Source organism: Haliotis asinina, chromosome 1, assembly GCF_037392515.1.
Source record: "Haliotis asinina isolate JCU_RB_2024 chromosome 1, JCU_Hal_asi_v2, whole genome shotgun sequence".
NCBI lineage: Eukaryota > Metazoa > Mollusca > Gastropoda > Lepetellida > Haliotidae > Haliotis > Haliotis asinina.
The window spans coordinates 71,532,678-71,544,902 of record NC_090280.1 but is presented as its reverse complement, the minus strand read 5'-3'; the positions used below and the strand labels follow the sequence as shown (position 1 = coordinate 71,544,902).

Below are 12,225 nucleotides of genomic sequence, written 5' to 3'. Positions count from 1 at the left end.
ACCAGAAACTGCCACTTGGAATGTGGCAATATTGCAGCTATATGGCAGCAGTCTGTAAATAATCGAGTCTGGATCAGACAATCCAGTAATCAACAACATGTGCATCAATCTGTACAATTGGGAACCGATGACATGTGTCAACCAAGTCAGTGAGCCTGACCACCCGATCCCATTAGTCGCCTCTTACGACAAGCGTAGTCGCCTTTTATGGCAAACATGTTTTGCTGAAGGTCTACTCTACCGAAATGATAAGGAATTTATGGAGTTGTCAGTATGAAATGTGAGTTGATTACATCCTGTATGTTATGAAGGCATGAACTTGCATTATCATGCATGAAGGAATATGTTGGAAGTAATAACTGATGTGTAGAGTAACTGTTCTTGTACTGTTTCAATTGAACAGAAGGACGTGTGTTGCTATTTGCACTCATGAACCCTTGCATATGTTTCAACAAGTATGTTTTGCTTCTGATTGTCATGACTGAATCTGATGACTTTGGAATCACATAGCTCAGAGCGGGAAGTGGATCCTTTTTGACAGAATCATCATGTTTATCTGTGAAAAATGTCATCTTCATTAATACCATCAAAGGAACAATGAGGCAAATCAGTCTTCCAATGGACAGGCTCTGATGTTATCATGTCAGGTATTTATGCAAGACGATAAAGATGACACTTGTGCAGCTCTTTGGTAGAAGTACCAATGTTGTGCATTTTATATATTGAAAGGGAATCCCAGCTTTACCTCTAATTTCACATAATTGTTTATACAATTATCACCAGTTGTTCAAGCCATTTAGAAATCATGATTAGAATCAAACGTTTAAATAAAAGGAATTAGAAAATACAAGATTTGTGTTATATTTATTTGTTTCATAGTAAAAAGACCTGTCTATGTTGCAATCACGAAAATAGCAGGTGTAAAGGTATTTTGGGCACAAGTAGCATGTTTCTGTCCTATTGAAGTATGAGTAAATGAATTTTGGTCTTTCAGGAAATTAGTCCATCATAACTCTATCAAATCTCACACGTTTAATACCAGTTTTCTCACATGGGTTTCTAACCTATTTGTGTGTAAGAAAAGGAAGTAACTTCCAATGGTCTTATATAAACCCTAATATAAACATTGACCTATTCTAACACGACATGTAGACGAAAAGGCTGGTACTGATGTGGACCCAGATTTCTGCATCTTCACCATAACTCCACTGAAATGCCAAATGTGTGGACCTGTGTTCAAGCATCCCCTTCAGAATCGGGATAGATCATTTGTGAATCTTTGATTTCGGTTCATACATCATACTATTACTGTTTTACTGTGTAATACCCAACTTTATTACTCACCCATTGAAGATACTGTAATATCTTTACAGTAATATTACACTAGTGTAATACTGCTTGATGTATGATGTCAAAATGGTTTAAAGTTGTGACGTCACAATGCTCATGTCGTCATCTCAGTTTTATTAGACCTTGCTTGACTTGAAAGCTGAGAGTCCTCACACTGTAGGCAATTTTAAATTTGCAGCAGTTTCTGTCAATTTATGCTGGCGAGTAATAAACAGATTACTAAACTCGCTTCTGTGAAATACCATATATATTAAACTCATTAAAGATTTAGTATCAAACTTGCTTTCGCTCGTTTGATACCAAATCATTAACTCATTTAATAAAAATGCTATTACACGGAAGGTTGTTTAGTATCCTCTATGTAGACAATCTTTAGTATTTTTGAAAAACTTTCATCTGTTGAAGATACTCAGTGCTGTGCAGTGAATAATATACACACAACTTATGGCAACATCATTGTTTCAGATGAGCATTACAGTCAATGGATCTCCAGTTACTAAGGACCCTGATGACATTTCACCAGCAGTTTTTGAATGGTCGACTGGAAAGAATATCTCCTTCAATGTGAAAGAAAATAGAACACAATTCAGCTTCCAGACTGATAGCGCCATCTTCCGAGGGGAAATATCTTCTCCCATTCCATGGGGTCCCAAAGGGAAGGGTCCAGAGGGCTGGCTAGAACATCTGCCCCTCCCTCTCCACTGGTTTGTATACAGTCTTCGCTCAAAGGTCAAGTGGTATGAGTTAAGTGTACCTCATCTTGGCCTTCAGGTGACTGGAAAAAATGCTGTGGCTCATATGGAGAAGAACTGGGGCAAGTCATTTCCTCCTGCATGGATCTGGGCTCAAGGGATCACACCAAATTCAAACATAAGTCTGTCACTGTCTGGAGGAATTGTCACAGATGTCATAACTGTAACAGCCTACTTGATTGGCTACAGGAATCCTGCCAAACAACTGACATTGGACTACACGCCTGTTGACAGCAAGGTTGAAAGTAGCCATGATGGGTGTGTAGGCAGCGTGAATCTGACAGCAATTGGGTTGGTACACACTTTGCACATCCATATCAGTAGTGACCCAAGAGCCTTCAGTGACTGTTTGTATGGACCAGAGACCACAGGGTTCCGCCAGGCATGTGTCGAGAGCTACAGTGCCACGGCAGACATTATGGTGCTCAAGGACGGCAGACTGATTGATAAACAACACATCTCTCACTATGCCTTAGAGTTTGGAGGCAAATATGTTTGTAATGAGAAATGTAGCACATAATGCACCAAATGTATATGTGGATATATAGAGCTGAAGCTGCCATGGAGGTGCAAGAGAATTAATGGCCGCAGTACCAACAGATCAAACTCTGATTTAGTGACTAGGGATCTGCCTTGGTTTGTTCTTTGTTCGAATGGAAAATTTTCTGTTATAATGGACATCTAAACCAAAAAATTATCTTTTGTTAGAATTTCAAAGTGTAGTATAGCAGATTTGTTTAACCTGTTTAAGACAAGGCTACATTTTAATTACACGATGCCATTTAGAAAGTGGTCAAATGCAACATGTCATATTTGGGATTTCACTTTCTTAATAAAGCACAAATTCTAGTACTTTTTTGGTTGAGTCATATCCAGGATTCGAACACGCACCCTCACTCAGACACCTAATCGCCAGCACACAAAGTCAGCCGCCTAGCCCCCTCAGCCACCACAACCACAGTGACTTTGTAAATGGCATCATGTAATCATAGGCACACAAAGTCAGCCGCCTAGCCCCCTCAGCCACCACAACCACAGCGACTTTGTAAATGGCATCATGTAATCATAGGCACACAAAGTCAGCCGCCTAGCCCCCTCAGCCACCACAACCACAGCGACTTTGTAAATGGCATCATGTAATCATAGGCACACAAAGTCAGCCGCCTAGCCCCCTCAGCCACCACAACCACAGCGACTTTGTAAATGGCATCATGTAATCATAGGTACACAAAGTCAGCCGTCTAGCCCCCTCAGCCACCACAACCACAGCGACTTTGTAAATGGCATCATGTAATCATAGGCACACAAAGTACGCAGTCCAGGCTACCAGTTGTCCGAGTTCCATTTTGTGGAAGTCGCTGTGGCTGAGCGGGCTTTGTGTGCTGTCAGTTAGGTGCCTGACGCTGAGGGTGCGGGTTTGATTGCCGGATGCTACTCAACCAAAAAATTACTAGAATGTGTGGTTTACGAAGAAAGTGAAATTCCAAATATGACATATGTTGCGCTACATTTTAAGTCCTCTTTAGATTATACTATTTATTTTCCAGTTAGAGAATGATATCCAAATGGAGGTAGAGGAATCTTTGTACATCAAGATTTACTGTAAGTGTAGTGTTTTCAGATATATTATGTTATTCAAAAGCTTCTCAGACATTTGTGTACAAAGCTGATTAAGTCCTAGTGCCTTTAAAATTACTTGTCTGCAAAACATCAGGTATGCCAACCAGTTTATTGTTTATAATGTTTGACGTTCAGATTAAACCGATCATTAAATGTCATTCCAAAATTTTGGATGTTTCTTAGATATTTCCATGAAAAGTTCTGTAAATTTGTTTAAGCTGGTTTAAAGGCAACATTGCAGTGTGGGTATTTGTTTTATGACCACAATTTCACTCAATGCGGTCACAGAAGTGAGTGAGTTTAGTTCTATGCAGCACTCAGCAATATACCAGCTCTATGGCGGTGGATAAAAGAGACCATGCTTGTCGTAAGAGGCGACCAACGGGATCGGGCGGTCAGGCTCACTGACTTGGTTGACTTATGTCATCAGTTCCCAATTGCGCAGATCGATGCTGTCTCATGTTGTTGATCACTGGATTGTCTGGTCCAGACTCAATTATTTACTGACCGCCGGCATATAGCTGGAATATTGTTGAGTGCTGCACAAAACTAAACTCACTCACTATAAATAATGGAGTCTGGACCAGATAATCCAATGATCAACAGCATCAGCATCGATCTGCACGACAGGGATATGATGACGTATCAACGAATTCTGCAGGCTTGACCAACCCATCCCATTAGTTGCATCTTACGACAAGCATGGGTTACTGAAGATTAATTCTAACCCAGATCTTCAAACGTCTCTGACACAAGTAAACATGAATTATCTATGCTGGGCACAAATGGACCTCCACTGGAACCAGTGGCAATGGAGCAGGAATGTTTTGAACGACAAATCACATTTTATACTGCGAAATGCTACCAGAAGAGAGCAAGCATGACTGTGGACAAACTACACTACAAACGTAGCAGAATTTGATTGTCCTCAGTATGTCACATCACATATGGCTGCCATGACCTGGCGTCATACCTGTTTGATACGCACAGGTTGTAAATTGTCCATCTACTTACCTGATTAATATTTTAACTGTCTGTGTTCACTGACCTGAGTACTACAAAATAAGGCAGATTTCACTATTGTGAAAAATTGTTTTATTACCAAGATAGGCTTTATACAAATGGAGAATGAGGAATGGAATACAGACAAGTGGGTCATATCATGTTGTTAAAGGTCAGAGGAAAAGTTCATTTCCAAAGGTATTCTCTTAAACAGAGAGAAGCTCCACTTCCTCTACAAATGATCAGTATGCCCTTTCTGGCAGCAAGTTCATCTTGTGTACATGTCACATTGTCAGCAATTCCTCAGTGTTATGTAACCTTGTATTGCAAACTGTTTGAAAATTTCAAGAATGCATGATTCACAATTAAGCTGTGTGTATTTACAAAGTGAGGCAAACATCCCGGTCAAACGAACCTGATTCATGATTCCTTCTGTGAGAAATACCTGTAACGTCATCAATACTTCATGAATAAGTATCATATCAATAAATACAAACTCGGACATGGTTAACCTATGCCACTGCCATGTTCGACAATTGTGAATATGTACATATCCAGGCAATCTACACAATGCAATCACATTGATCATACCAAATAGATGAAGCCCATCCTTGCTCCCTTGCAGCCCAAGATTTGTGATGTATGGTGGTATTCATCTGTCATGTCAACAAATAACATGGGAGCTGCCCACTGTATGTACAGGACCAGGGACACACTCTACCAGCGAGCTCTATTATACACAAGTTGTCAAGACATCACCTGGATGTTGACTTGCTGAAGATCTGGTCATATGTGCTATCCAGCTGAGAGATATCATCTCAAGCTAGGACAATATATGCATTGCTCTTGTCACTCTCTTGAGGTTCAGCGCTCATCAATGAGGGGTGTGGCGTCTCCACCATCTGGACTGCTGTCCAGCATGGGACTAGGTGATGGCCGCACACGAGGAGAACTATGAGAGCGAGGTGTGGTGGGCTTGCGTGGCTCCTGCTTCCTCTTGGCCCACATCTCAGCTGCCTTGGCCCAGTCAGTGGCAGCAGGGGTGGATGGTGTAGGACGTGGGGTCATGCGCTGTGCAGGCTGGCCGGGTGTGGTCCTATGTTGAGGTGTACGGGCAGGTGTCCTTGGTGTAGTAGGTGGCCAGGCAGAGCGTGGTGTAGGGTTGTAGGAAGGTGTGGTGATAGGCTGTCCACCTGGGGTAGTGGCTATCTGACCATGATAGGAAGGGGTTACAAGTGGAGTCATACCCAGGGGTGTGGGTTGCTGCAACATAAACAGATCATAACACTGTATTCACTGGCTTCTACTTTTACCAATTTTTTCCTTCACAAAGATGATTACAATTTTCAACTTACAGTTTTGCAACACACATTTCATCACATCATGTTTGTGTATTATTCTAAGTAAAGTTACTCATATATTTATACATAAACCGTTCACCGGGCTGATGGATATAGGTGGCATTAACTTACATGTGATTGAAACATAACTTACTTGGTATCCAAATCCACCACTATATGCTCCTGCAAAGTTGCGGTTTGACCCAAATTGTTGCGGTGTAGCATTGGCTACCTGTGCCAGCGTGTTGTAGATGTTGTTCGGGAGGACGGCTGCTGCACGCTGGATAGTGGCTGGATCCACATCTGACAAAGGAAGGATACACTGTATGAGCAGGTCACTTCACACATCAACATATTCATATTACATGTGTGTGTACAGAACTTTCAGTCACAATAAACAACAACAAGACGTGTCTGGAGGCTACTCACTCTGAAGGTTAATGCTGGGTGTTGGGTACGCTGAAGATACCATCGGGGTGCGAGAACTGGCAGGGGTGCCTGCAATAACACACAAGTCCTAGTGTAAAGGCTTAACATCATGTATGCAGGCTGTTATTTTTCTTTAACAATATGGAACTTGTCCAGCGGGCTGTGCAGCCTAAATTTCTATGCAGACTGTAGTCTGTACTACATTCAACAAACATGGCAGTCTGCATGTTTGTGACCCTGTTTCAATTTTGTTAATGATTTCTTTTATCTGTAAAGACTGACACAAAATTGTGACGTTGTTTGTATTTATATTAATTTCACACCTTCAGACTTCAGTGAACCAAGAAATAAAACAAATGTCAAATAAATACACAAAATAAACAAAGTGGTTATCCAAAATATTGGTAAGAAAAATGTTAAAATGTCTTTCTTTTTCAAATAAAATATGAAATTGGACATAGAGTGGTTATTGAAGTTGCTGTTGAGACAGACAAAAGCATCTGATCCTACTCTTAGTCACATGATGAATAAAACAAAACAACACTGTCAGAAACAATTTCTATTGGTTGTAATCTACAAGTACAGTTTGCAGTGCTCCACACAGCCTGTGTGTGTACATACCTTTTAAACTGCTTAAGTCTGATTATATGATCAGGATTCTACAAGTCTGAAAGTTGACAGTTGACTTTATGGATAACATCTAGTTTATGGCAAGAGCTACATTTTTTTGTAGACTTATATGTACTTATCAAGTCAAAAATGATAGAAGCAAGTACAGTATGTTGTGACAAGTAGCTGAAGTATGGCTGTGATACAAGCGGCATGGGCTCTCACCTGGAATAGGGTCTCGGAAGTGTTCCTTGAACCAGCGGATTAATGAGTTGATGGAATGGAAGATTTGTGTGCGGTACTTTAGGCCCTCTGCTGTCACGGAGAAGTACTCGTGGCGGGGTTTGGTCCTGGGAAGGTAAGACAGCAGGAACTTACCCGGGTACTGCTTTGACACACTGAAGAAGTATGGGATTCTACAAGACAAAACAAACAACAATCACCTGAATGAAATATACAAACTCTGAAGAAGAGGAAGTACTTGATGATTTCAAAACTTGACATATAGTTACAGATGAGCTATAAAAACAAACAATTTAATCTTAAGTTTAAACTTAACGTTTCTCACATTAAGCACTTGAATGGAGGGAAACAGATGTAGGAACAATGAGATGATTGGTTCACAAGGAGACCAGACAAGATTTCTCATTTTCTGAGCACATAGTGATTCTCAGCACAAACTTCCAAGGAGTGGGGCAGTCCCCTGTTATAGGATTTCTCACTGTATCATTTGTCAAAGGACTTAAAAGAGTCAGAGAGCAAGTTTTTTCAAACTCCCATCATTCAGGTGGGAGAATTCTGGTCAGAACATAAAAACTTCAGTGGTCAACGTAAAACAAATAACACTGATATTAAAGAATGGCACGTTTACTTCAAAGATTTATTCTTTTCTCCTGATGAGAATGGGACGTTAACAGACTTTGAATTAGGTGGAAGCCAGAGTACATCTCAAACAAACCCAGACATGTTGTTTAATCCAAGAGAATCTAAATTTACCTATAAGCAGAGATGAAATTCTTGATAATATCCACCACCACAAATGTAATAAAGCCCCGGGAATAGACAATACCCTCCCTGAATTCTTTAAATATTCAACAGATATCCTGTTACCTTATCTTGAATTAATATTTAATGTGATGTTAGAAAATGGAAAATTTCCAGAAACACGGTCTCTTGATGTTACTGCTCCCATATACAAACAATTACAGAGGTATCACTCTCCTAAGCATATTCGGTAAAGTATTCAAATATATAACAAACAAGACATTATTCTTTTGGGCAGATACTCTGGATAAAATTAGTGAAGAGCAAGAGGGATTCAGAGATGGATATTCTACAACTGACCATATTTTCACTTTACAGGCCATGATATAAAAAAAAATTAAGGATAAATCTTATGTATTCTTTGTTGACTTTTCCAAGGCATTTGACTCAGTAGAAAGAAATAAGCTATGGAACTTACTAAAATCGCATGGTTTAAGCAAGAAAATTGAACAAGTTATTATACAGCATTTATGAGAATTTAAGAGTGTGTGTCCAGAATAATAGTGATAGATTTACTAGCCATTTGGGTGCTAGACAAGGTTGAGCGATGAGTCCTCCAGATCAGACCTTTTTTAAAGCATTTGATAACAAAATAAAACAAATATTGTTGCACGGCTCTGAAGTATGGTGCCTACAAAATACAGATAGAGAGTAATAGAGAAAGCATGCTTGTATGCATGAAAAGAAATTTCTTGGAGTAAAATTGAATGCACCCAGTGTTATGGTTTAAGGTGAAACTGGGAGGTTTCCGAGGTCTATTTATTCTTATTTATTCTTATATACATGGTGTGAAATACTGGTTAAAACTTCTGACAAGACAAGTTATCAAAAAATACTCACTGAACAGGTGATCATGAAATTAAGTTTCAGTTATCAATTCTGGTGTCAACTGTTCATTGTGACTGTTATGTCATTGTAATGTAACTCATTTCGAATGGTCATGTTCTATGCAAGAAAAACAAGCATGTTCACACTTTCACTTGAAAGACATGCCCTCTGGGCACTTACAATGTCCCTTTCAGTGGAGAATAGCCTCTCACCGGCCACACATGTAGCAGGTACACTGAGACAGTGTTTAACAAATCTTGCTAAAAGAGGGTACTTTCCCTCCCTCTCCTCCACTACATTACCTTCCAGGTCTAGAAAATCATCACCCTGATGACTTTTGATTTCAAGTTTGCTTGATGTGTTTTAACCCACACCCCATCCGTGATTTTGTTACTAAGGACTACATGTTACTAAGGACTCACAAGCAACCTCAACTGTCATTGGTTAGAGTCGTCCAATCAGAGTACACATAACTTTTCATAACAGAAAGTGGTCATGAAACGTGTTTGCCTGAGCCCAGCTCCCTTTACTTGCACAACTTTGAGCCAAAGCTAGTACACTGCTATATGCAAGATGGGGCCCAGCTTAGTGTTTGCCAAGTATGAAACGGAAGCGAATTTTGAACATGATATCTTATGATTTCAGTGGAAATGAACCCTCAGTATTAGAAATAAAGTACCTTTTGAATCAAATCATAATGGATGCATTTGAAATTGAGATCGAATCGTACATCAATCAGTTCTATTTTTGATGCACAGAACTGAATTGTGACACTTCTAGACTGTACCATAGGCCCATGTGAATATTGAAATAAAAATAAATTCCAAAATATGAACCTTCCTAATCAATGTTTGAGTGAACAGTAAAAAGCAGGAACCCACCTTGATGGAGCCTTTTTCTTCTCTTCAATCAGCAACTTGTCAAGGATCTCTCTCTTGCCACCTTCAGCATCACGGTAGTACTTGAAGCCCACAATATCCCGCACATATGCTGCCATAGGTTGAATATGTCTTGCAATGATTTCATCCAGGTCCTCAAATTCCTGTTCAGGCAATCATTCATAACATTAAATGTAACTGTGTCCTACAAGCAGTGCATGATGACCCTAATCTAACATGGTTGTTCATAATATCATAAAGTTATTCATTAGTGTTGCCTTAAATCAGATATCCAAGAACATCAGAATAAATGCTAGCTTACAGTACATCTTCTAGCAAACTGAATGTCACTGAAAACTCGTATGTTGAAGTAACTTAAAACATGTAATCAAAGACAGTTTAGTTTCCCACTCACCTCCTGTGCTATCCAAAGAGACCGCCCCAAACTGAAGTCATTCTCCTTGCCCTCCTCCCGAATGTCTATGTGTTGCATGATGTCATCAGCAACCTTCCATGTGCACGTCAAGTGGTTGGCTCCCTGGCCACACACATACAGCGTTTAAAGTCATGTGACAAGATGTACGAGGAATATACAGGGGAAGCTGGCAGTTTACACAGCAATGTATAACAGACACCCGTATTTCCTATGCAGTATGATAATATTCCACTCATATTTTAGAATTGCCAGATGTTTCTATTATTAAGTTCCCATTAATGACAAAGCAGATTCTCAACTTGCTAAAGAGTCGATATGTTTTCAGCTCATCACTTCACACAGACTTCCCAATGTTACTCTATGTATTCAAATACGTAACTTGTTTCAATTAATATCTTGATGACAGTACCAGCAGAGGATGGTAAAATGAGCTGATATACATACCTTGCTGCTGGGCCTGATAATGACATCGCCTTGGTCCATATTTGTCATCAGTTTCTCACACTCCTTGTACCCGATATTGTGGAAAGATGGGTGAACTATCACACGCTTTATGTAGGCTGAAAGGCAACATTTACACACCATACAGAAAACAGCAAGACAAATTGTCTTAATTTGGAGCAACTGGATGAAAACAACACAGGTGACAAGATACACACTGCAAGCCAGGAACTGTTACTCCATGACATACAACATGACAACTAGTTAGCAACTGTTACTCCATGACATACAACAGGACAGTTAGTCAGCAACTGTTACTCCATGACATACAACATGACAGCTAGTCAGCAACTGTTACTCCATGGCATACAACATGACAGCTAGTCAGCAACTGTTACTCCATGACATACAACATGACAGCTAGTCAGCCACTGTTACTCCATGACATACGGCATGACAGCTAGTCAGCAACTGTTACTCCATGACATACAACAGGACAGCTAGTCAGCAACTGTTACTCCATGACATACAACATGACAACTAGTCAGCAACTGTTACTCCATGACATACAACAGGACAGCTAGTCAGCAACTGTTACTCCATGACAACTAGTCAGCAACTGTTACTCCATGACATACAACAGGACAGCTAGTCAGCAACTGTTACTCCATGACATACAACATGACAACTAGTCAGCAACTGTTACTCCATGACATACAACAGGACAGCTAGTCAGCAACTGTTACTCCATGACATACAACATGACAACTAGTCAGCAACTGTTACTCCATGACATACAACATGACAACTAGTCAGCAACTGTTACTCCATGACATACAACATGACAACTAGTCAGCAACTGTTACTCCATGACATACAACATGACAACTAGTCAGCCACTGTTACTCCATGACATACATGACAACTAGTCAGCAACTGTTACTCCATGACATACATGACAGCTAGTCAGCAACTGTTACTCCATGACATACAACATGACAGCTAGCCAGGAACTGTTACTCCATGACATACAACATGACAGCTAGTCAGCAACTGTTACTCCATGACATACGACATGACAGCTAGTCAGCAACTGTTACTCCATGACATACAACATGACAGCTAGTCAGCAACTGTTACTCCATGACATACAACATGACAACTAGTCAGCCACTGTTACTCCATGACATACAACATGACAGCTAGCCAGGAACTGTTACTCCATAACATACAACATGACAGCTAGTCAGCAACTGTTACTCCATGACATACAACATGACAACTAGCCAGGAACTTTTTCTTCCTGGCCAACAACATGACAGCTGGCCATGAACTGTTACTCCAAGACATACATGACAGCTAGCCAGCATTACTCACTCTGTCTGGCCTGCTGTTTCTTCTTCTCCTGCTCCTTCTCGATGTCCCTCTTCTCCACATCGCAGTCATAGTAAACATCACGCTGAGGTCTACAACATACAGCACACTGTTTACATCCA

At 40.2% G+C, this 12,225-nt stretch overlaps 2 protein-coding genes across 3 annotated transcripts in view; one reads left to right on the top strand and one right to left on the bottom strand.

Moving 5' to 3' along the window:
- The window catches only part of LOC137296659 (uncharacterized), a 66,527-nt gene extending 62,560 nt beyond the window's left edge, over positions 1 to 3,967 (top strand). The window contains exon 3 of the mRNA XM_067828481.1: positions 1,816 to 3,967. Within this exon, the coding sequence (XP_067684582.1) occupies positions 1,816 to 2,622 (807 nt within the window). The 3' untranslated portion in view covers positions 2,623 to 3,967. The remainder of the gene's footprint in view (positions 1 to 1,815) is intronic.
- Positions 3,968 to 4,794: 827 nt separating this feature from the next.
- The window catches only part of LOC137296548 (transcription elongation factor SPT6-like), a 52,365-nt gene continuing 44,934 nt past the window's right edge, over positions 4,795 to 12,225 (bottom strand). For both annotated transcript variants that reach the window (XM_067828357.1, XM_067828364.1), the window contains exons 31-38: positions 12,107 to 12,195; positions 10,733 to 10,848; positions 10,268 to 10,390; positions 9,856 to 10,016; positions 7,328 to 7,518; positions 6,494 to 6,562; positions 6,219 to 6,367; positions 4,795 to 5,987 (exon numbers count right to left, since the gene is read on the bottom strand). In XM_067828357.1, the coding sequence (XP_067684458.1) occupies positions 5,589 to 5,987; positions 6,219 to 6,367; positions 6,494 to 6,562; positions 7,328 to 7,518; positions 9,856 to 10,016; positions 10,268 to 10,390; positions 10,733 to 10,848; positions 12,107 to 12,195 (1,297 nt within the window). In that variant the 3' untranslated portion in view covers positions 4,795 to 5,588. The remainder of the gene's footprint in view (positions 5,988 to 6,218; positions 6,368 to 6,493; positions 6,563 to 7,327; positions 7,519 to 9,855; positions 10,017 to 10,267; positions 10,391 to 10,732; positions 10,849 to 12,106; positions 12,196 to 12,225) is intronic.